The sequence below is a fragment of the Podarcis bocagei genome, assembly GCF_964188305.1.
Source record: "Podarcis bocagei genome assembly, chromosome: 17".
NCBI lineage: Eukaryota > Metazoa > Chordata > Lepidosauria > Squamata > Lacertidae > Podarcis > Podarcis bocagei.
In genome coordinates, this window is record NC_138143.1 from 42,725,126 (window position 1) to 42,749,008 (window position 23,883).

Consider the following 23,883-nt stretch of genomic DNA (forward strand, 5'->3'; position numbering starts at 1 on the left):
AGTTCTAAAAGGAAGGGAACCCAGGAGAATAGGCCAAATCAGGCTGTTTCTTTTGGTCTCATCCCCCCAAACCTTTAGCCAGAGTTGGGGTGACAGGCAGAATTTGGATCAGCTAGTCAAAGTTGCTAACAGATAAAAAAGGAACATGAGAGTATATGGACCCAGTTTGTAAACATAGAGGCGTTCTTAAGTGAAACTTGCTAGCCGATTTAAAATGATAAATCCATCTACAATGCAGAAGTAGGCAGATCAAAGAAGTTAAAATTAGTTAAAAACCACAAAAAGAATTTCTTGACTTTAAATTCTTTACATTTTTCTTTAAAAAATTACAGTTTATAAACTTTGGCTGCAACTTGCAGCCAGGATTTAAGCACAGGATCACAGGCATTGGGGTTTTTTTCCTGGAAGGGGGACAGGAAGTGGAACTAGAAAGTATCTAGAGTACGCAAAAATGAAAGTACACAAACTGTACATTTTTAAAATAAAATACCATTTTGTTCGTATCTATACAATTTTTACAATCAATAAATTGTTACATTTAATAAAAATCTGAGACCTTTCATCAAAACCACTGTTGTAAATATTTACATCTGAATGCGACGAATTTGTAAAAAGATGTCAAAATAAATGGAACAAAATCTTATTTACAATCATTTGTGTGCCTGATCAGCATCACCACACATTTCTGTACTAGGGCTTGAAAGAATCTAGAGGCTGTATGTAGGATTTTAGGGGATGCACTGCAGAAAAACTGTGGCGCAAATCAAGGGAATACATTTGTTACTTTCAAGAGAAGAGGGAAGCGTCGCTCACTCTGAGTTGTTTAAGGGAATCATAAGGGGATGTCCGCTTCTGGCTTGGAGATGAAGCAATCTACCAAAGCTGGATGCCACACAACCTATAATCTGTATGGTATCCAGTTTTCCATAATTGCTCCCATTAAAAGGGGCTGTCTCCTTGCACCCAGCAGAAACAATACAAGATGTGATATGCACACTCCGTTAAAGCTTCTATATTTACATGCAACTCACTTGCATGTGATCGTGAGAACAGCACAATGGTTCATGTGTCCAGTCTGGTATCCCATTGGACCTACAAACTGCCAAGTGTTGCTTTTTTAAAGCTCCCTTAAGCAGTGCTGGTTAGAAGGTCGCGCATAACGCAAAAGATCTTGATAAGATTACAAAATTGGACAGCAATGTTACTAAACTGGACAGCGGTATTAAGAAAATAAAGCTAAGAGATTATGAATCAAATGGCTTGCTAGTACATAACAGACCAATTTGTTCAGCACATTCTGCAAAGGAGAGAGAGAAGATCTCTGCACGTTGGCTCTTTAGTGAAGAACACGACCGCCTGAAAGCAGGAGATAAGATGCGATTGAATTTATGGGCTTTGTATCAGTTTGTACTCCAAGGATTCTACTGAGACATGACAATTTTCGGCTAAACGGAACTCCCTGCGATCACTCAAGCTCCTCCAGCACTTATGACAGCAAAACTGCCACCGCAGACAATGTCAAGACAGACATTTTAAAAATGTCTTAACAGCACTAAGGTTCACATTAGCAGCTATCTACCACAGTTGTGTCTACCAGAAAGTCCTTGTAAGAAGATTCAATATAGGTAAAGCCCACAGAAGTGGTTGATCTATTAGCTTATACCACAGAACACACTGAACGGTTTAGCAGTCTTAATTTTTTCCTTCGTCAGAAAAGTGGGAAATAGACACCAATTTACAGAATTTAAAACATACACCCTCCCAGTTCTGTAGATGTCTTGCTAACTTGATGGCGGAGGCAGAACTAAAATAAAAACCCTGGGGAGGGAAGGGGAGGGTCACAATAGATATTGGCTCAGAAGAAAACATGCAGAAGCCTTTTCTCATATTGAATGGCCTGTTTTCCTCCCTTCCCCATTCTCTGCACTTAAACCACATCTAACCAGTTTACAGAATCCCCAACCTAAGCACAGCCTTTTGCATAGAAATGAACCTCTATGACAAATATAAAATCGTATAAAGGTAACCCAGGAAAACTAGGATTCTAACTTGCCATGTTTGTCTTGGAAAGTCACTCTTTAAGTTTCCTCAGCTCCTCATTATTTGAGTGTTTAACCTCAATTCCTCTGATGCAAAATGATAAGAAATCTGATTCTTCTCAATACTAGGAGTACCACTAACTGTATAGCACAACCAACTAAAAACGGGGGGTGGAAGGTGGCTTAACAATGTAAGTTATAGAACAGTGAGGCAATACCAACGCAGTGTCAAGGCACAACATCATAATTTCTATAAAGTAGCAGTTTTCTTTCCCTTCCGTTTTCAAAACCAGAATATTTTTTTGAAAAACCAGTGTGTACTAATTATGAATAATTTTTAAAAAGTTAATGTTCATAGTTCATAGTTCCATAAAGTTTGTATCAGTCTGTATCAGACCATAAAGTTTGTATCAGACACTGCAGACCTTTTCAAGTGCTTCAAGACCTTTTCAAGTGCTTTAAAAAAATACTTGACTAACCAATGCAACACAGAGCTCTCCATTTTCACTGGGACAAAACAGAAACTTGGCATGTGTAGACAAGTAGCACAGCAAAGTGCCCCTTCTACCCCCTGGCATGGGGCCCACAACAGAAAAGAGTTAACCTGCTATGTCCTCTTTCATTACAGAATTAAATTACTTGTAGCAATTTCAGGAATTTGATGTGAATGCTGTCCTAGGCTCCTTCAGTAGAGTGTGTTATAAATTTAGCAAATAATAATTGATTTGAATTTTTAACTTTTCTATCGACAACCAAGGTAGTCCTTCTGATTTCTGCACTACAAAAAAACCCCTCAAACACAATTAGTGCATGTCTAACAAACTTAAACAGGCTGAATAGTTAAGGATTTTTAAGGGGTCTTGTAGCTTTTTGGGGGGAGCAGAACACTAAGGAACAACTCCACCTCCTTAGGAAATGAGTTATGTGGAGTAAGGCATGTCAAATACACCACTTTTACTTATTAATCATGGCAAATGACAAGACTTTTATGCAGCAAGAGATAAAGTCTTCGAAGAAATAGTCAGATGTTCATTTCAGACATTATCCAAGTGATATTATCAGAAACTCAGAGACAATTCTATGACATCTCTTAAGTAGTTAAATCGTACAACACAGAGAAGTCTCCAAACTGAACCAAGTAGCTGGAATGATGTATGGAATGAAGAATCCAAATAACTTGTTACTTGACAATTGCTTTTGAAAAAATTATGCCAGGAATCCATGTGTTTTTGATGTCTGCACATACATACATATGTCTTATCATGCTAGTATGCCCTTTGAAAATAATTACTGTATCCACCCTTTTCTTGAGACAATATATATGGAATCGAGCTCTTGATTACAACTATGGTAGCATACATTCTTTCACAGTGATGAATTCCCCAAGCACTTGGAGACCCAGAGAATGACCCTGCTAAGCCAATGAACTGAAATCACCATGAGGCTGGATGCTTCCCAACACACTGTGCACAAACTATGGCCAACTATGGTTCGCAGTTTTAAAAATAATCTGGATGCCCTAGGGTTCTAAGTTTACCTTCACACACTGGATTCTAAGAGGAAACGGCTTGTTTTGCCATTGCTGATGGACAAAAATGTATGTTATGTGGCAGCTACTATAGCTGGAGTTAGAAGAAAGCAACAAGCCATGGGTCCTACCCTGAAAAGGTGAGCCAAGAGGATAGCATTTTGAAGCACATAAGGACACTTGAACTCCAGGGCAAACTGAAGGCACATCCTTCAAAGCAGAAATATGCTATTATAAATCAATGGTAAGCTTGCACACCCTTCTTTTAGATGTACACAGAAAGTCAAAGTCCAAGATTCAAGTTCCCTCGGTTTTCAGGCATGTGTCACGCAGGTTCATGGAAGCTGTTCTGTCTTACCTTACCCTTTGTGAATCAGCCACTGCAATACTAGGAAGCTAACTTGGCCAAGTGAACCTTCTGGGGTACTCATTAGAAAGCTGAGCTTGTGGATATTCCCACAGTTCTGATTCTGACCAAGCCAGCCACTTCAGATTTCCCACTGGAGATTAAAAATTCCCATGAGGACCCCTGTTCTGAGACAGGAGGCCCTAAAAGCAACTGGTGTTGCTGAGGACATTGTTGAATCGCTATTCCGAGACAGACCCACGCTGTAACTTCAGCACATTTACTAAGCAATGACTATATACTATACCCATTCTAAGATCCCTTTATATGCTACCTCTAAGGTTCTTCTTGGCTATCTAATTGCCTAAGTTTTTTCCACCTTAAGTCCCACAAAAAGTTAGCAATCACCAAGGGATCGCCCAGGCCAATTTTTTTTACTGCCAGGGTCACAGCCTGGCTACCATCAGCTGAGGAAGACTCTTTGAAACAATATTGCTGTATGTTTTAAACTATCCAAAAGGGTGCAAAAAAGAAAAAAGCATTTGTAACAATTACAAGAGAAAATGAGCCATTCACCTGTTACTTGCCACATTTCATCTATGAAGTTACTGACAAGTGCTTCTCCGCTGTAACTTTGCCTCATCAAGACCATCCCATTTTGCTAAGTGCTCAAAACTTCACACACTCCTCTTTCTGTTCCCAGCAAAGAGTTTCTGGACAGAAGGTGCTTTGTAAGTGCAAACCAATACATTTAAATAAGCACTTAATACTAATGTTGTATTTGCCTACAGTTTCACCCAACAATATTTGTCACACAATATGTTCCTATTACATGCTCTCAGGTTACAAGGGTTATCTGAGGGAAAAGGAAAGAAAAACATTACAATGGTAAAAATGGAGATAATTCCCCTCCTCAAAAAAGTGATAAGCAGGACATAAAAAGGATACCCTGAGAAACTCACAGCATACAAGCTGCGGGGGAGAAATCAACATGTATGAACTGAACTGAACATAAATGGTTTTTAAAAAAATTCTATGGATTGTTAGCAGAAACAATGCTAAAAATAAAAGCCTCAGGAGGAGAGCATTAAACTATATGTTTCAGAAGAGAGGCAGTATTTCCCATTACACGATACGTTAATACAGTTCCTCAGAAGCTAGGCATAGCACTAAGCTTTAAATGCCCGTCAGAAATTATCACATGAAGTCAGCCCTATGAAATATGTCTATGATAAACTTCAACACAAATAGTAAAAGTGATCTAGTGTGCATTGACTCAAAACCTTTGTACCAATTTGAGATGTGTTTGAGACCCTCACGTATCTACTTCCTGGGCAAAAAAGAAAAATCACTCTCCAAGAACTATAAATGCAACTCTTCAGTTTCCCTGGACTTAATTTTGCACAAGGCTCATCTTGGCACAGGGGGTGATGATCTGGAACTCTGTTAAGACAGATCAAGGTGTTGGATTCTTACTCTTACTAGTAAGCATTGAGATAGGCACCTGCTACTTTAGCAACACGGGTATGTAGAAATACAGAAGCACCTGCTATTGTATATATACTCCCCACAAACAGTGATGCTTCGAGTGGTCTTTTCAAGGATGGCAATCCCAAATGCATACATGGACACATGCATGTATATACACAAATATGCATACTACACACATAAAACAATTCACCATTCTAACTCCTGGCCACTACATTTCATACAGCCGAACTGCAATCATGACCTAGAATATGGCTTATGTTGTGAGCGGGCCGGTTTGATGATTGCTTGGAAGAATCAGAAGCAGATGTGTTCGCTATAGAGAGCAGAGGCGAGATTGCAGAACCATCTGGAGGAAGAGCTGTAGCAATCTCTGGGAATAAAGAAGTCAAATTAAAATTGGACAAGTGAGATGAATTGGCCATATGCATTGGGGGCATGTCTGTCAAAAGGGGGAAACTTGGCTGGGCAAAGCCCACTGGCCTGGGAGGAGACAAGATGGAGCCAAAGCGATTGTTTAAACCTCCACCACTTGGCTTCTCTGTGCTTGGATTAGGAAACATCTGGTTCGAAAAATAAGGGATTGAAATGTCATTTGAAAGGGTGGGATGGGCAGGAGAATATGGCGGATAAAAAGATGGCAACGTATTCTGAGGATCTACTGGAATCAGGGCTGGCGTTCGAGTAGTACTAGACTGAGTCACTGGTGGGATGAACGGTGCGTTGGCATTTATGGGGGGATTCATTCCACCCTCTGGAATAAAAGGGAATCCAAAATTTTGAGACAGACTGTGCTGATCAGGAGCTGCACTGTCATTAGTCATTTGTGGTCCTTCAGGCATGAATCGCACAATACTGCCTCTTTTTTCTAGAGCAGGTTGTTGCCTTCCAAGGATCATACTACCACTGGCAGCCAAAGGAAGGTGGGGAAGACTAGGATCAAAGACATTTCCGTGTCTTTGATTTCCAGAACGATTTCTTTCAGGCTGGCGAATTTTAGAACCACTGTTATCCTGGAGGGGATGTCTTGATCGCTGAGTAACTGAAGAATTTGGTTGACGAACTGATGGTGGGACTTGCTCGGCGTTCCGAGAGACGGGCGGGTGGGTGAGAGGAGGTCGGACGACTCCATGCACATTGCTAGAAACTGGAGCATTCATGTGACCCTTGGTTCCATGACTCTCTGTCATTCTCATGGGGTTGGATTTCTGAACAGAAATATTGGGGCTTGTATTGCGACCCTGAATATCTCCAGAGGAACTTGAAAATGGAATATTTAATGTATTGTTCCTATTATTAATAGCACCAAGAGACATATCGCAACTTTCCCTGTTCTGACCATCACCTTCTCTTCGAATGTGAATACTGTCTCTTGCTGGGGGGCAATTATATTCAACAATAGAAGAAGTGGCACACTGTGGATTTCTCTGGTGCTCTGCAATTGGTCTTTGGCCTCCACCGACTTGCTCTCCAAGATGAGGGACAAGTAAACTCTGCATAAAACTTTGGTGGCATGTATTTTCATTGTCTCTTGGGGGAGGAAGAACATTTCCTGCTGAAATGCCCTGAACTGGCTGATAGGGCAACCTCTTCTGTCTGTCTAGGGGTGGCCCAGCATTCTGAGCTATTCGAAAAGCCTGCGTCTGCATCCCTCTGAGGGATGACATTGAGGTCCCTAGTTCACTGTTCCTTGAGGACTGCACATCAAACTGCTGGTTAGCGCCATTTGCCTTGAATGTCTGGCACTCAGAAAGTCTTTGAACATCTGCTCCAACCGTGTGGTCCACTGACATGCGTCCTTGCATGTTATGGATTACCAATCCTTTATTCCTAGACACATCAAGGTAATTTCTCATTTCAAGATTATCTGAAGCCCTCAAGCTCTGAATGGATATTCCTAGTCTCTGCTCTGAATTAGAGGGCGTCTTTCCAATAAGTGCCTCTGCGGAGTAGCTGCTAACCCTGTTTCTTTCTTGTCTGTGGGGGACACAGGTCATGTCGGATGACCTGGTGACAATACTAGGCTGGGACACCATTTGCTGCTCCAAAGCCCTGGAGGTCATAAGTCTTTGCATCTGGCCATGTCCTGGCACGTGTTCAGAAGAAACTCCAGAGCCTGTCTGTCTGTTGCCCACATCTGGGGCTTGCTGGTGCAGAATGTCCTGGTTCAGACGGCTCTGAGGATGGTTGTGGTGAGTTCTGTTTGCAGTGGGGTTCTCGCATGTCTTCTCAGGCTGAGAAGAGGTGTAGTGCTGCTGCATTTGCTGCATCTGTGGGTGGTGGGGGTGGGGCTGGCTGCTCTTTGACCGCGACTGGTCGCTTCCATGATGCTTCTGCTGCAAAGCAAGTGTGCTGGGCTGGGCTGCTTGGATGAGAGACCTTTTCTTCTGCATTTGTGCCTCCTGATGCATTACTCTTTGCTGGTGGACGCTGAGGGCTTGGGAATGGATAGGGCTTTCTGCATGAGAAATGTGGTGCTGGAGTTGATACAACTGATGTCTTTCTCTTAACTGTCCAGCCTGTTGTTGTTGCTGCTGCTGCTGCTGCTTTATATACGGATTGCTATGAAGGTGGGTCATTCCTTGAGTGGGAGCATGTGGAATAGGTTGCAGGTGCTGTCCTGTCTGATCCGGGACAGAAGGCTGAGAATTACACTGGATTTCAGCTTGCCTCAGAGCAGGTGGCACAAAATTGCTGCTTGGGAACAGCCGGCTAAGACTATCCGTGTGCCCTTGACTGCTCCCGGATACTGCCATATTGGAGGAGTTGGAGGAGATCTGGTTGACAAGGATGCGACTTTGATCTGAAATATCGTCAGCTGTTTGGTTCAGCAAAGCCATCCCTTCAAGCTGCATAGGTGCCGTCTGGCAGTGTTTCTGTCTCTTCGGCGTGGAAAGCAGGTGATCATCTGGAACAGAACGTTTGACAGAGTCTTTGCGGCTTTCCTGGCTTTGCTGCTTTAAGTGTGGCTCATGCATCTGAGAAGCCTGCATGGTGCTGGTCCGAACAGCAGACAGTTGTTCTGAAGCATAATCTGTCATTAGCACTGGAGAATGTCCTGGAGACTGAGTCATATATGGATTAGTGGGCATGGATGGAGTCATAGTCACAGGAACAGCTGATTGTTCTGAAGTTGGGGGTAAACCTGAGCAGCTCACAATGGGGTGGATGATGCAGCTTTGATGGATGAGATTATTGACACTTAAGCTTGATGTGCTTGAAGACTGGGAGGCTGGAATTTGCAAGGTTACACTGGACACTTCCACTCCAACGGAACAGCTTTGTTTCTCGACTGACCGATCAACGTTTATTTTCACTGCATTCTGGGTGCTGAAATTTCCTGGCACTGTTTCTATCTGATCTGCCTCTTTAATGGTGTGAGACTTAAGAGACTGGTCTCTTCTCAGAGATGCCTCTTCACCATCCTTGGAAACAGCAGCTCCCGACACGGCTGCTTTTGCATGGGCCTCTTGGTCAAAAATGGCTTTTGCTGCCAAAGCTACAATATCCGTTTGCTCTGAAAACGTACAGCTGTTGCATGTATTCACTGAAGTGTTGTTGGGAACATTTTCCCTGCATGTGTCTGGCAACATGGATGCAACTGAGAATCCACAACTGCTGCCTGAGCTAGTTGACATGGGAGAGTCTGCTTGTCTATTAGCAGTGACTGTTTCTTGTTCAGAGGTACAGGAATGAGACTGTGCAAGGTTTTCCTCTTCAGTGTTCACCAGCAAGAGCCCCTCCTGCTTCTCTGCCAAGTCATTCGAGTCTATAATTGATTTAGTGTTTTGGGTGCGAAAATTAGGGTGTTCAACTTGGACCGAGAAGTTTTTTTCTACAGCTTCTCCCACTTTACTGAAATCAGAGAAAATCTTGGTCAGGCCTTGCTCTTCTAACAAATCACTGGCCTGCATGACTATGGAACAATTTTGTTCCATTGTGCAGATTTCAGACACCTCTGTTCTGGGAACACCGTCTGCACTCGCCCCACTGTTTGCCACAGATGTCCCAGAAATATGAGAAGCTGTCACCTGAGAGTCAGAAGATGTTAAAGGGCTGGTGGGGATGCATTTAGATGATTCTGATAACTTAGAATTTGTTGCTGAATTAGTTTGAGGAGGCAGAGATGCACACTCTCTGGAGACGGGAGCAACCACTTCAAACTGTTCTGAGGAGGCCGATTCGAGTGGCAACGATCTCGGCACTATAGCTGCATTCAGGTCAGAGGCCAAGGTACTTTCCATGTCTTGCTCAGCTCTCAGTCTCTCTTTGGGATGGGAATTGGAAGCATCATTTTGGGCAACATCGTTAGGTGCTCCCCTATTTGCTTGTGATATGGCTAAGCTTTGCAACACCACATTATCAGGCATGTTTCCAAGCAAGATGTCACTTCCTGAATGCTCAGGGGTAGCCTCCACATCCCCACTATCTAGTTTCTTCAAATCTTTGCAAGAATTCACTCGACATGCAAGATTGCTGCTGGCCACCAAGCATTTTTTAGTACTTTTATTAGACCATTTTGAAGCCAGACCAAATGAGGTTTTGGGGGGAGAAGCACCCACTGAGCACGAAACACTGGTTAACATTACATTCTCAGCAGCAGAAGAGGATGCTGCTGTAGCTGCCAGCAGAACATGGGTACTTGGTGTGGTTTGGCTGCTGACCGTTGATGGATTTGTAGGCTGACTGGTAGACACCTGCAGACAATTCTGTCCAGCCATCTGCGATATGCTTTGATTGAGGCTAGCTAAAGCACCAAATGTATTGAGGGCGACGTTTGTATTTGGATCTTCACTGGTGGTAGGCTGAATAACTTGCATAGGGGTTTGATCCGAACCTCCAGAACAGGACTTCACAGGCTTCAATGCAAACAGCTGCCCATTTAAAGAAATAGTCTGCGGAAGATGTTGGTTCGCCATTGCAACTGAAAACGTTTGTGTCGAGCCAGAAGATGGTGCAGAAGATGGCCTTGGCAAAATATGGACAAGATGCTTCCCACCAAACATATGAGGGCCAGAGGCATTTTGCATAGGGTTACTAGCACTTGCTGAGGGAGCGGCTCCATTTATAGGCATTCTGATAGGAGGAGGAGGAGGAGGAGGAGGAGGAGGAGCAGAGAAAAGGGAGAGAGGATTTGGGTTAGCAGTCTGTATAATTACAATCTGCTGGCTAACAGTTTGGTTGGGGACTTCAGTTCTCAACACTGGTGGACCTGCACTGGCATTTGAAGGCTGTAAAATGACTACATTTTGTTTCGCAGGTGGTGCAGTGGCAGATGGACCTACTGGCTGCGGCACCTGAATCAGCTGCATCGGTGGATTCAATGGAAGGAGGCCATTTGCAGGTTGTGCGAGAACCTGCGTCTTAGTGACTAGCGGCTGCATAGGTAAGGATGGGTAAGATGGCAAAGTAACCATGATTTGCTCAGCTGTTTGTTCACCAGCAGGTAGAGGATTGTTTAAACTGGGAGCACTTGCCAAAATCCTGTTAGGAGTAGATGCTGCAATGCTAGCATTGTTAACTGGCTGATTTAAGAGGGCTGCGTTTATGCTGGACAGAGTACGGTTTAGAGGCTGAACAGTATTCCCTGCTAGTTGCAAAGTAGTCCAAGTAGTCTGGGTGTTTCCAGCAGAAGTCATTCGCGTCAGGCTACCCATGGTTTTGGAATTTGAAGTGCCAGCAGCTGAAGAACTGGGAAAAGGCCACTTATCTACAGAAGCAGCAGGCAAAGTGTTAATTTCTGTTACAGCCTTCTGGATTTCTACAGCAGATGCTGCTGGTCCTACGCTGCTTTTGAAGATGTTTCCTGCAGACAGCTTTCCATCCATGGAGAGCATTACAGATGGAGTACAAGTGGTATCAGCTGCAGAAACCACACAGCTTTCTAGGGATCCATTTCTTGGATCCTCTTTAGGGGTCATGTCTGCCAGCTGAGCCAGAGATCTGTCTAAACTAGCACTGACAGGAAGGCTGTTGCTAGGCAAACCCGCTTTCTCAATTAACTTGAAAGTCTCTGGTTTATTTTTAGATTTGGAGATGTCATCTTCATCTTGTGGAGAACTCTGCATTTCAGGCTGTAGCCTCACTAGCTGCAAGGGATTCAGGGAGCTGTCAGCACTAGAACTAGCAGGTAGGCCTTGCTCATTCTCAGAGGTAGAGTGCTCAATAATTTTCTTGGCTGGATTTGATGGGCCTGATACCAGTGGAGAAACTGAAGTCTGAAGCCCTGATTTGATTTCCGTGGAATAGATACTAGAAATGGTCACAGGAGTGACTAGGTTGCAAGTCCTCTGGACAGGAACAACATTAGCAGTCTGCTTCTGTAAATTATGACTGATATTAAAGGTTATTCCTTGGACCGATGCCCCCTGGTTGCTTCCACCAAGCTGACTGCCATTGGAATATACAATGATGTTCTTTTGCAGCTGGTCGCTGGGGATCACAACAGACACTTTTGCATTTTTCAGGTTCCCTTTCTTCTTTTGCTCCTGATCATTGGGGATAACAACAGAAACTTTTGCGTGCTTGAGGTTCCGTTTCCAGTGGACAGTGGGGTCATCATAAAGGCAAATGTCGTTGGCTTTCAATAATGCAATGTAGCGCCCATTTTCTTTCTGAAGTTCATCCAACTGCTTCCGGAGCTTTTTTATTTCTTCAGCTGCAGAGAAATAAAAAAATAATAAATCCGAATGACCAAAGGTTCTGCAAAAGTCTAGTACGGCTGATTTGTTTTAGGAGCAAGTGAAAATAGAATTAAAGAAAACCATTTCATCACCTCAACATAGGTTTCTGCTGTAATATGCAGAGCTTTTTTTCCTTTAAAAATGTTTAGAGGTACTCTCATTTTGACTCAAGAAAACCACCATTTTATGGTTCAAATCGGGAACAATAAAGACAAATAAATGGACAAAAGGACAAAGATTCACAAAATGTTTAGGGGTATGCGTACCCCTGCATCCCCCCAGAAAAAAAGCACTGGTAATATGTACTCAAACTCAGATTACATCCTTAGAGACTTAGAATTAAAAGGAGAGAACACAGGTTGCATGCAACACATCCCAGGCATCTCTAGCTACAATATTTATAGGTAACAGGAAAGAAAACCCACTGCAAATTGGAGCCAATCATTTCTGGGCAGATGGTTCAACTGTCCTGAATTGGCAGAGAGCAGTATGTTAACTGTATTTCACAAACTCATCATCTGAAGAAAACTACAGCCTTATAAATACTCTCAGCAAGGAAACATTTCTATTGCTTTCATTCTATTATTTCTTTATTGTTCCAGTTCACACTGCATTTTTCCAAAGAGGATAATTGGTCGTATGAAAATTAGGGGATTATAGAATGAACAGACATCATCTAATGTAAATCCTAATAAACAACTACTACTGGGACTTGGATTTCATCCATGTTGCAGAATATTCAGAAATACCCTATTCTTTCTGTTTAGTTTGGATGAAGAAAACAGCTCCAATTATAGCTGAGAGGCAACTTCACTTAGAAAAACTTACAGTTCTTCTATAACTTAATTTACAAGTGTGGCAACATTTTTTAGAATTAACTTTACTGTTGCTTTTTTCAATCATGTTCAACTTCTTCATATAAAATTTGTATTGTGAAAGAGAATTTGCATACCGGCACACCAAGATTATGTTGTTAGCAAGGTATAAAATTAGCAAATCTGCTTTTTAATAAAAGATTGGGACTACTTTTATTAGGATAAGGAAGATTACAATCCGAAACACAAATATTAAGCAAACAGCATTCAATCTGCAGGATAGCGAATCTATCATTTGATAACAGTTCCGGAGGAAAGGTGGAGTAGCAGTTAGACAAAGAATGTTTAGTTTGAAATGTATGTACAATAAAAACAGAGGTATTCTAGCGAGAGTATTCTAGCCAGTCCATTCACCTTGCTCATTGTTTCCTCCATTCAGCAGGAGCTCGTCGTTTTGCCTTTTCATTTCTGTTATATATTGATATGCCTGGTCAAGGATCATGTTCTTACTCTGCAAGGGAACATGTGGATAATTAGGAAAAACATTCAGAGACTCAGTCTGAAATACAAACAGGCCTACTTCATTATTATTATTATTATTATTATTATTATTATTATTATTATTATTATTATTAAATTTGTATACCACAGCAGTTCGGGCACTAGCAACTTCAGTATTGGATTACTGCAATGCAGGGTTGCTGAACAGAAGTGAGACCCTGTCAGTATCTAACACCTATGTTCAATGGTTGGCAATATGTTTATGGGCCAAGTTTTAGGTGTTACTATTAGTATATAAAGACATTAACAGTTTGAAACTAGTTTACTTGCTGGAGCATGCCTCCTACATGTGCCCACTTGACTGGAACTAGCACTGCAGGTGCCACATAATACTCATTACACACTTGTAAGAAATTGATGTTTTTGTGTGGCAGCACCCACACTTTGGAAATCCCTTCCTATTGACATCGCCCAAGCACCTTCGCTGTACTCTTTTCGGTGACTGCTTAAATCATTTTTGTTTAGCAAGCCTATCCACACATGTAGATGTTGACATCTTTTCATCTCTTTACTGATCATTCTAATAATCTTTAAATGTTTAAATTGTTTTAACTGTTTTCATTGATAATTTAAATATTTCATACTTAGAGGTTTTATTACAGCCAAGCGGTATATAAATTCTGTGAAATAAATAAATATTCAGCCGCCATGAAAAGCAAACTAACTTGTTTCAGCGCTGGGGAGCATGGAATTAGTTCACCAATTCGGTTTATTCCAGCATTGATTTTCTTCTTTCGATGCCTCTCCACTAGCAAAAACAGAACACATAAGGTGTATAACAATACATTGATAGCATATCCAGAAACAATAAGACTTCTCTTTTGATTGCGAAGGCATATATTTGCATGCTTGGTGGAAGGAAGACCCCGAAGAGGAATGCTTGCTCCATTCTGACAACAGCTGCACTGAAGCTCTTACCTGCATTGTGAGTTTCACGGTTCTTCTTTCTGTTAAAAAAAGGGTAACATGTAAATGGCTAAATTACAATATTTGCTATCTAGGAAGTTTTCTTTAATCAATCTATTTTCTTTAATCTGCCAGCAAATGCACAAAAGGGAGAAGAGAAATAACCACATTTGTTGTAAGGATCCCCAAGATATATATCTGGCTTGCATTTTTTCTGTAAATATAAATTATATATATGCCACATTTTGGGACACAGCCTAGCCAAGGCAGTTGGCAATATCATAAAAAGAACAATAAATATAAAACAACCTAACAAAAGCAGCACATTAACAAAGGCCATTTGAAACAGTTACAAAGATTAATAAAACAGGGCTACATTTTGTAGATACCTCTGTAGAAAAAGCCTTTAGGAAAAGGCAGAAAGAAAAAGGTGAGTCTGTAGAGCCCATTTAAAAATCCACAGCATAGAGGCCATGCTAATCTCTATGATGAAAAAAGTTTCAGAATCTGGGAGCCACCCCAGAAAAGGTCCTACCACTTTGGCTTGCCAATTGCCTGCCAAAGGCATAGTACTACTTAATGATGTGTGTACTGTGTTATATAAGGAACAGTCATCCTTTACTTCAAAGCAACTCTTGCCCTGTTGGTGCTGTATTTTTCATACTGATGGAAATTATCATAATTTTATGTATTCTTACTATCCTTAGCATGTTTTTGCACTAAGTTTCCTTATTTTGTAGGTTTGACTGCACACTTGTATGCCAATCATGGGACTAGAAACTTGACCAAAGAGAACAAATTAAGTTATAACCACTTCTCATCATGTGCAGGCTATGCAGAGCTGGGTAAAGACAACAAAATACCTTCTCTACCTTACTGAGACCCACCTTTATACGGAAGTCCAACCGTTCTTAAACAAAGGCACGCTTTCCCTAATGAGGCCTCCCGCCGCTGATGCCCTTCCACTGTTCGGCTTCCGTTCTTAGACCGAGGTAAAGTTCGCAAACCGGAACACTACTTCCGGTTTTGCAGAGTTCGTAAACAGGACTATTCTTAAACTGAGGTACCACTGTACTTATTACTGACTAAGAAACTCAGCAATAAGAACAGTGGCGCAGCTGAGCTTCCAATTCTCTGCAGGCGCATTAGTGAACATGAGAAGTAACATAACCTATCTGGAGAGGTCTTATATAAGAAACTTGGCAGATGCAAGGATATAAAATGTGGGTTAAAAACACTAAAGCACATTCAACTCTAGGGCTTAGAAAGTACTGTTCAGATGAATAGTACCAGTGTACACCAGTGGTGATATGGCACATAAGTATGGACCTGTCCCCACATTGCTGGCAGAGATCTTTTCTTTATCTTGTTATAAGGGAAGTTCAGCAAAGGGTTAGAACAGGAGTTTATTATTGATTGGCCATATTTCATGTTGCATGTAAATAATGCACAAGTGTACTGGTTTGTTTCTTTGATTGTTCATTTAACACACTAAAAAACATTTATTAAAAAAATTTTAAATGTCAGATGTGACATGCAAAGGACCATACAGTGGTACCTCGGGTTAAGAACTTAATTCATTCTGGAGGTCCGTTCTTAACCTGAAACTGTTCTTAACCTGAAGCACCACTTTAGCTAATGGGGCCTCCTGCTGCCGCGCGATTTCTGCTCTCACCCTGAAGCAAAGTTCTTAACCAGAGATACTGTTTCTGGTTTAGTGGAGTCTGTAACCTGAAGCATCTGTAACCCGAGGTACCACTGTAACACTGAACATCATCATCTTCGGAGAGTCTTTGACTTCACCTAATAGCAACACTTGTAAAAGCTTAAGTTGTTATGCTCCCGTTGCCACCACCTGCTAGAAAACTATTTTACATTAGACTGACCTACACTTAATCTGATGCAAAGGCTGCCCAGGTCATTATCTGTAGTGGCTTTTTACAAACAGCTGACACATAATAAGAGAGACTAACAAGCATGATCTTATACACACTTATTTGTGAGTCAGGTTCACTGAACTCAACAGAGCTTGCTTCCAAATAGACAGGCGAAGAATTGCATTGTAATTCTATTTGTGAACAGGACACTTACCGGTGTTGTTTCTTAAGAGGAGCCTTCTCTGTCATCTCTGGCATAGTTTGAGAGATGAGGATCTAGAAGAACAGAACCGAAAGTAACGAGTCTAGAAGCACCAATCATTATTGTTCCATCTGAAAACCCTGACTCTCAAGTATTTTTTTCTTCACAGTTAAACTTCCACTGGCTTCTTTTAGATCAGCATAACCTAATAAATTGCACCACAAAGGACATTAGCTAGCCTGCTAGGCCTCATTTGTAGCCTAAAAGAAGATGCAACCATGCAAAGCTTCTCTACAGGTGACTAGGTAGATTATTTATACTCACCACTGGTGAGTGGCTGTTTACAAGACTGCAATAGTACTCCAGCTTCTACTGTGTTGATGTTTCTCAAACCATACTTCACAATCCTAAGTGAGACAGATAGAATTTATTGGAATTCTAAGGACCTCTGCTTACATTTAAAGGTTACAGTCATTGGAATAATTAAATACATTCTTTTAAATGAAACTTGAGTAATAGGAGGGGGAGAGAAACCAAGTTCTGTTTAGTTTACTGTAGTTAAACAGATTTTTTTACCCCACCTTTCAGCATATCTGCCCTCCCAAGACACATTACAATATACTGATACAATGATCTGGTTTGCGTACCACTAATAACCATTAGTATGGCTTAACTTTGGTTCAACATTCTCTCTCTTTGTAAAGCGGAACTCCACAAATCTTTATGAACTTCCAAACTCAACTTTTCTTGGGTTTGAGTTGGCTACTGTTACTCATGTGCTGGTAACCTCACGTTTGGATTACTGTAATGTGCTCTGTGTGAGGCTGCCTTACAACTAGTCCAGAGACTGCAGTTGGTACAGAATGCCACAGCCCAGGTGGTTAATTGTGCTTCTTACTGGGCATGTACTGGGCAGCACTAAAGGCTCTGCTATGGTTCTATAGGTCAATGAACCAGTTTTAACATCTTGTTACCTACATATATAGCCCTAAACAACACTGGACATGGTTACCTGAAAACTCAGTTTCACCTCCACTGCTCAGTAAGACCATTAAGATCAACAAACAGAACCTGATTAGTTTTATCATTCATGCCCTAAGGATGTGGTGTCAGGCTTTTTCACTCATGGCACCAGTGTTGTGGAATGTACTGGCATCCCGTTGCCTTCTGAAGATGCTCCTGGCATTCCCTTGATCTCTTCACCCAAGTCTCCTGCTTTAATTCTTCTGCTGTTTCAATGAATATTTTAATCACTGAAGTTTGCATTTTAACATCCCAATTGGATTGTTTTCCAGTGGACTTCAATTATGGCATACCATTATGTATTTTTACAGTTTTGTTTTTTGTTTTGTAAACTACTTAGAAACCAACTGGGCATTAGGTGGTATATTCATTATTAATAATAATTTCAGAGATTAAGGCACAGGGCCAAGCTAAACATGGCCAGACAGCCACATTCGTTGTTCATGTGCCAGCTCCATTCATGTATAAGGCCTGGAAGGGTGATCATGGTTTTTACATCAAGAGAGATACCATACTGGCCCGAATATAAGCCGCCCTCCGAATATAAGCTGCACCTTTAAATGTAAATGGGGAAAAAGAAAAAACAATAATACCCGGGCTGCTTCCTGGGGGGGGTGTCCCCACACCACTTTGCCAGCGGCCTCCCCCTTTCCCCCGCTTGGGAGCGGCGGAGAGGCAGCGCTTTGCTGGCGGTGTAAGGTAATGAATGTAAGCCGCACTTTAACTTTTCATGGTCAGAATTTGAGGGGAAAGTGCGGCTTATATTCAGGCCAATATGGTACCCGGTTCTCTTTCTCTTTTACTTGCACCTGTTACTTCAAATCAGACCCCCCACCCTAGTATCCTACTAGTAAGGTAAAAAGGTAAAGGACGGTTAAGTCCAGTCAAAGGCGACTATGGGGTTGTGTTGCTCATCTTGCTTTCAGGCCAAGGGAGCCGGCGTTTGTCCACAGACAGTTTCCTACTAGTAGCATCTAGTAAGTTAGCATAATATAAATCATGCTTGGGGATAAGGAAACTTTATTTCCCTCTGTCTTTGTACCTATTGCTGAGATCTTGTGAGTTTAGCAGAAGCCAATGGCAAGCAGTGTTAGAGCAGAACAAGCAACTCTGTGGACAAAGCATCATAATAAACAAAGACATTGATTCCAGGGACAGTGGGACTCAGCATTGCTGGTGGGATTTACAGGCTCTCGCAAGTACACTCTAGATCTTTTGAGTATTTTCCTTATGATATGTCGTTTGAGGAGAATATAAACTATCCTCACTTCTTATTAAATGCAGTTCATACAACACTCCAACTGCAATGAATTTTCTGTAATGTATGCATTGCTTTGCATTTTTCTTAGCAATTGGAAGTGACTCTTGTAGAAAATGAATTTCAGCGAGCTGGCAGACATCAAAAACTGCAAGTGATTTACAGAATAAGAATGGTTAACCAATGTAGTTACTTTCTCTTAACAAGAGTGAGTTTGCAAGAGAAATTTACTTTGAGGAGTTAATTAATTTAGCAATGAAAAAGAACACAAAACACAAAAAATAAACTGATCTATATATATTTGTACACATGCTGGGCCATTAGAATAAAAAATAAAAGCACTGACAGGATACAATATTCATAAGAACCAACCAAAAAGTTAAAATAGGCAAAACCATTTGTAGGACTCATATTCAAGCTAGGTGTTTGGGGCTATGGTTGAAAAGCCTCAATTACAGTAGGCCATGGTATAATTTTGGAAATGCAAAAGATATAATTTCAGAATTAAAAGACAAACTTTTATTTAATGCCTCATGCAACTGTATGTATTGGATGGGATTATGGGATGCGTGTGGGAGGGGGAACCAGAAAAACAATGCTTGGGCATGCTACCAATCAATCTTAATCCTAACCATGTTGACTTGAAAGTAGTATTTACTGATTTACTTTTGAAGAGGAGGGCTGCAATCCTATACAATCACCAGAGAACAAATCCCTCTAAACTCAACTGACACAAGTGGGACTGAATTGTTAGGACTGTCTTCTGTGTTTCTTAACATGGTTGTCAGAATGTAAAGTTAAGTATATAGAAGAAAATTTAAAAGTACAGGCGACTCCCAATTTATGCCGAGGTTATGTTCCATGGACAATGCCTAAAGCCAAAATAGTATATAGTCAAAACACACTGAAATCAATGGCAAGTGAGAGTACCAAAACTTCCCCCAATGCTTGCCCCCTTTTTCATGTTTTTTACATTTTTTTGCCAAGCATTTAAACACAAAATATAATTGCATTATCACAAAAAGCTGTACAGAGTATGTCTGCCTATGATGAGTAGGAGTGTGTGTGTGTGTAAATAAAACATGAAGGGGTTAATTAAAAAATGGGCACAAAACAAGAGAACAAATTTACCATTAATACATTTAGCTTGAATAATGAAAGTGTATGTCCTAACTATAAAACAACAATAATAACAGAACAGTGTCTCAGGACAGCCATGTGAGCAAGGAAACTCACTAGTCATACAAATTAGGAGGATGTGATTTTTATATGGCATCTTAATCTGGCATCTCATAACTTCCAAAACATTTCCATATCTCAATTCAATAATCTTCAGAAAAGCCCTGTACAAAAACTTAGCATTATTATTTTCTTCATATTGCCAATGCCAGACTGAGGTTATAATTTTAATAATAATAATAATAATAATAATAATAATAATAATAATAATAATAATAATAATATGCACTACTATTGCCAGGCTTTTTTTTCTGTGGCACGCAACATGGCCAGGTTATCAAATGGGTATTTTGGTAACTAGACTCCTTGCTCCCTTTCCTACAAACAAAATCCAGATTATAATGCATTATACAGTCCACTGCAAAGTGCTTAGCATACTACAGTCTATCTATCTATCTATCTATCTATCTATCTATCTATCTATCTATCTATCTATCTTGTATGGATAACAGCTACACAGGGAGAGTCCCACTGCAACCAATCACCTAGTCCTGAGGTCGGTTTCTGACAGCAGCCCCCAAGATGCCTCCTTCCTGCAAAACTTACAAACAAGCCACGGAGCTACAACCAGTCTTCCCTTGCGCATCCCCAGCATCGTATCTGCTCCAGGGGCTACACTGCCTCTGCACATGAAGGTTTCTGCTGGCCACCCTGTTCAGACCTCCCCGGTCCAGACACAAAGTGCACGGTCTGCAGCACTTTGGGGGCAGCCTCGGAAGCCTAGTCCCCTCAACACCCCCCCACCCTGCCTGGCAAAGAAAGCCGCAACCGGGAGCACTGGACATTTGGGGCAACCTGGGGGTGGGAGGGCTCCAGGGCCCCACCATCCCAAAACCCAATATTGGGAGCTGGGGAAAGCCGCAACAGGGAGGAATGGACATTTGGGGCAGTCCAGGGAAGGGAGGCCAGCCCACCACCACAAAACCTATTATTATTATTATTATTGAATTTATATACCGCCTTATACCCGGAGGTCTCAGGGGGGTTCACAGAACAAAACCCAAATATAAAAACACAAAATAGATCATTGAAATAAAAGCAACAACCAAATAACCCATCTCTGGCAGTTGGTTGTCTCATAGCTGAACTCTTGTAGAAATATACCGTATTTTTTGCTCTATAACACGCACCCGACCATAACACTCACGTAGTTTTTAGAGGAGGAAAATCCGTAGGCATGCCACCCGTAGGCATTCCCTCCATAACACGCACAGACATTTCCCCTTACTTTCTAGGAGGAAAAAAGTGAGTGTTATGGTGCAAAAAATACGGTAATGTGTGAATCTGTGAAAGAAGAAGGTACTCGCTTCTCACCCCAACCAGATGATAATTCCAGTGCTTTTTTCCTAAAAAAAAATGTTTAGGGGTACAGTACAGTGGTACCTTGGGTTAAGTACTTCATTCATTCTGGAGGTCCGTTCTTAACCTGAAACTGTTCTTAACCTGAAGCACTACTTTAGCTAATGGGGCCTCTTGCTGCCGCTGCGCCGCCGGAGCACGATTTCTGTTCTCATCCTGAAGCAAAGTTTTTAACCTGAAGCACTATTTCTGGGTTAGCGGAGTCTGTAACCTGAAGCGTCTGTAACCTGAAGCGCCTGTAACCCGAGGTACCACTGTATTGAGCTTCTTAATGCATGCCAGCCTTTCTTCTGGATTGTGTTAGCGAACACCTTCTACCCAAATACAGTGGTACCTCGGATTAAGTACTTAATTCGTTCCGGAGGTCTGTTCTTAACCTGAAACTGTTTTTAACCTGAAGCACCACTTTAGCTAATGGGGCCTCCTGCTGCCACTGGAGCACGATTTCTGTTCTCATTCTGATGCAAAGTTCTTAAGCCGAGGTACTATTTCTGGGTTAGCAGTTAGAGTCTGTAACCTGAAGCGTCTGTAACCTGAGGTACCACTGTCCTCTCCTTTTCCTACTCATACTGAAATACTGCTCCTCAATGGGGCCAAACTTAGATTCACAAAACGTTGAGGGGTCTGCATCCCCCTGCCAGAAAAACAGCACTGGATAATTCCCAAAATACAACACCATGTATTGCAGCAGCAAATACAGTGGTACCTCTGGTTACGTACTTAATTCATTCCAGAGGTCCGTTCTTAACCTGAAACTGTTCTTAACCTGAAGCACCACTTTAGCTGCTGCTGCCTTGCTGCCAGAGCACAATTTCTGTTCTCATCCTGAATCAAAGTTCTTAACCTGAAGCACTATTTCAGGGTTAGCAGAGTCTGTAACCTGAAGCGTATGTAACCTGAAGCGTATGTAACCCAAGGTACCACTGTACTTTCCTTTTCCTACTCATATTGAAATACAGTGGTTACAGACACTTCAGGTTACAGACTCTGCTAACCCAGAAATAGTACCTCGGGTTCAGAACTTTGCTTCAGGATGAGAACAGAAATCGTGCTCTGGCAGCAGGAGGCCCCAGTAGCTAAAGTGGTGCTTCAGGTTAAGAACAGTTTCAGGTTAAGAACGGACCTCCGGAACGAAGTAAGTCCTTAACCCGAGGTGCCACTGTACTGCCCCTCCATGGGGCCAAACTGAGAGGCCCAAAACGTTGAGGGGTCTGCGTCCCCCCAGAATAAAAGCCCTGGCTGCTTCCCCCAATACCCCCCCCCCTGTATTGCAGCAGCCCCTCCTGGGAGCCGGGGGTGGGAAGGGGGCGCCCCCCCCGCCTGACGCCCCCCAGCAGCTCCGAGGGGGCGGGGTCGCGGGAGGGCCCCCCCCACATACACCCGTTTTGAGGCGGCCCCGACGGGCCCCTGGCAAGCGGCCGGGCGAACTGTCACCTGGCCGTGAGGCGGGGAAGGCGCGGGCCGGGCCGGGCCGGGTGCGTGAGGGGAGCGGGGCCGGCCTGGCGGGCCTCCCCCTCGCGACGCCGCCGCCCGCGACCTGAGGGACTCACCGCCGGAGCGCCGGGCTTTGGGCTGAGCGGCCGCGGCCCCACCGCGGGGACCATCCTGCTCGCCGTCCGCCTCTGCCTTCCCTCCCCTCACGCCGACTCCTCGGCCCCGTCTCCTCAGGTGCCGCCCCTCCGCTTCCACCACAGCCAATGGAGAGCCGGCCCGGCCGCCCCACAACCAATCGGCGACCGCGAGAGGTGGGAAGGGCAGGTCGAGCCCGGGAGGAAAGGCTGAGGCCCAGCCCACTTCAAGCCTTATATGGCGCGGACGGAGGCCCGCACGGCCTTTGGGAAGAACGCGAAAGGTAGATTGACGTGAGGCGCGGGGGCGGGGAGAGAGGGAAGAGGAACTGCGCGAGAGGCCAATGAGCGGCTGGGAGGGCGGGGCGGAGGAGCGTTGCTCCAGAAGCCGAAGTGTGCCTGATAGAAGCGCAGCAGGAAACATATGCGCGGTAATAGTGTGTATGGAAGTGAGAGCTGGACCATCAAGAAGGCTGATGGCTGAAGAATTGATGCTTTTGAATTCTGGTGCTGGAGGAGACTCTTGAGAGTCCCATGGACTGCAAGAAGATCAAACCTCTCCATTCTGAAGGAAATCAGCCCCGAGTGCTTACTGGAAGGACAGATCCTGAAGCTGAGGCTCCAAGACTTTGGCCACCTCAGGAGAAGAGAAGACTCCCTGGAAAAGACCCTGATGTTGGGAAAGATGGAGGGCACAAGGAGAAGGGGACGACAGAGGACGAGATGGTGGGACAGTGTTCTCGAAGCTACGAACATGAGTTTGACCAAACTGCGGGAGGCAGTGGAGGACAGGAGTGCCTGGCGTGCTCTGGTCCAGGGGGTCACCAAGAGGCGGACACGACTAAACGATTAAACAACAACAAAGGATGCTTTCGAAGTGGCACATGTGAACCCCTTCGTTGGACTGGTCATGTTGTGCGGATGCCTATCATCTTCCAAAGCAATTCCTCTATTCCGAACTTAAAAATGGAAAGCGGAATGCCAAAGTGGT

General features: G+C 42.9%; 1 protein-coding gene across 1 annotated transcript; it reads right to left on the reverse strand.

Annotated features, from left to right (window-relative positions):
- Window positions 1-287: 287 nt before the first annotated feature.
- Window positions 288-22,931, reverse strand: USF3 (upstream transcription factor family member 3). The gene is made up of 7 exons (XM_081175999.1): window positions 22,875-22,931; window positions 16,770-16,852; window positions 16,458-16,519; window positions 14,379-14,407; window positions 14,126-14,208; window positions 13,314-13,410; window positions 288-12,059 (listed from the first exon to the last, which is right to left on the reverse strand). The coding sequence occupies exons 3-7, from the start codon at window positions 16,499-16,501 to the stop codon at window positions 5,620-5,622; spliced, it is 6,693 nt and encodes a 2,230-aa protein (XP_081032125.1). The 5' UTR covers window positions 16,502-16,519; window positions 16,770-16,852; window positions 22,875-22,931; the 3' UTR covers window positions 288-5,619.
- Between the last annotated feature and the right edge of the window lie 952 nt (window positions 22,932-23,883).

What these genes read in the sequence shown, in the direction of transcription:
- USF3 (XM_081175999.1), bottom strand. Translation starts at nt 16,501, where the DNA reads ATGCCAGAGATGACAGAGAAGGCTCCTCTTAAGAAACAACACCG. An exon ending in CCTCTTAAGAAACAACACCG is followed by an intron (nt 14,408 to 16,457) that starts GTAAGTGTCCTG and finishes TTTTTTTAACAG; the next exon opens with AAAGAAGAACCGTGAAACTC. An exon ending in GCTCCCCAGCGCTGAAACAA is followed by an intron (nt 13,411 to 14,125) that starts GTTAGTTTGCTT and finishes GTTCCCTTGCAG; the next exon opens with AGTAAGAACATGATCCTTGA.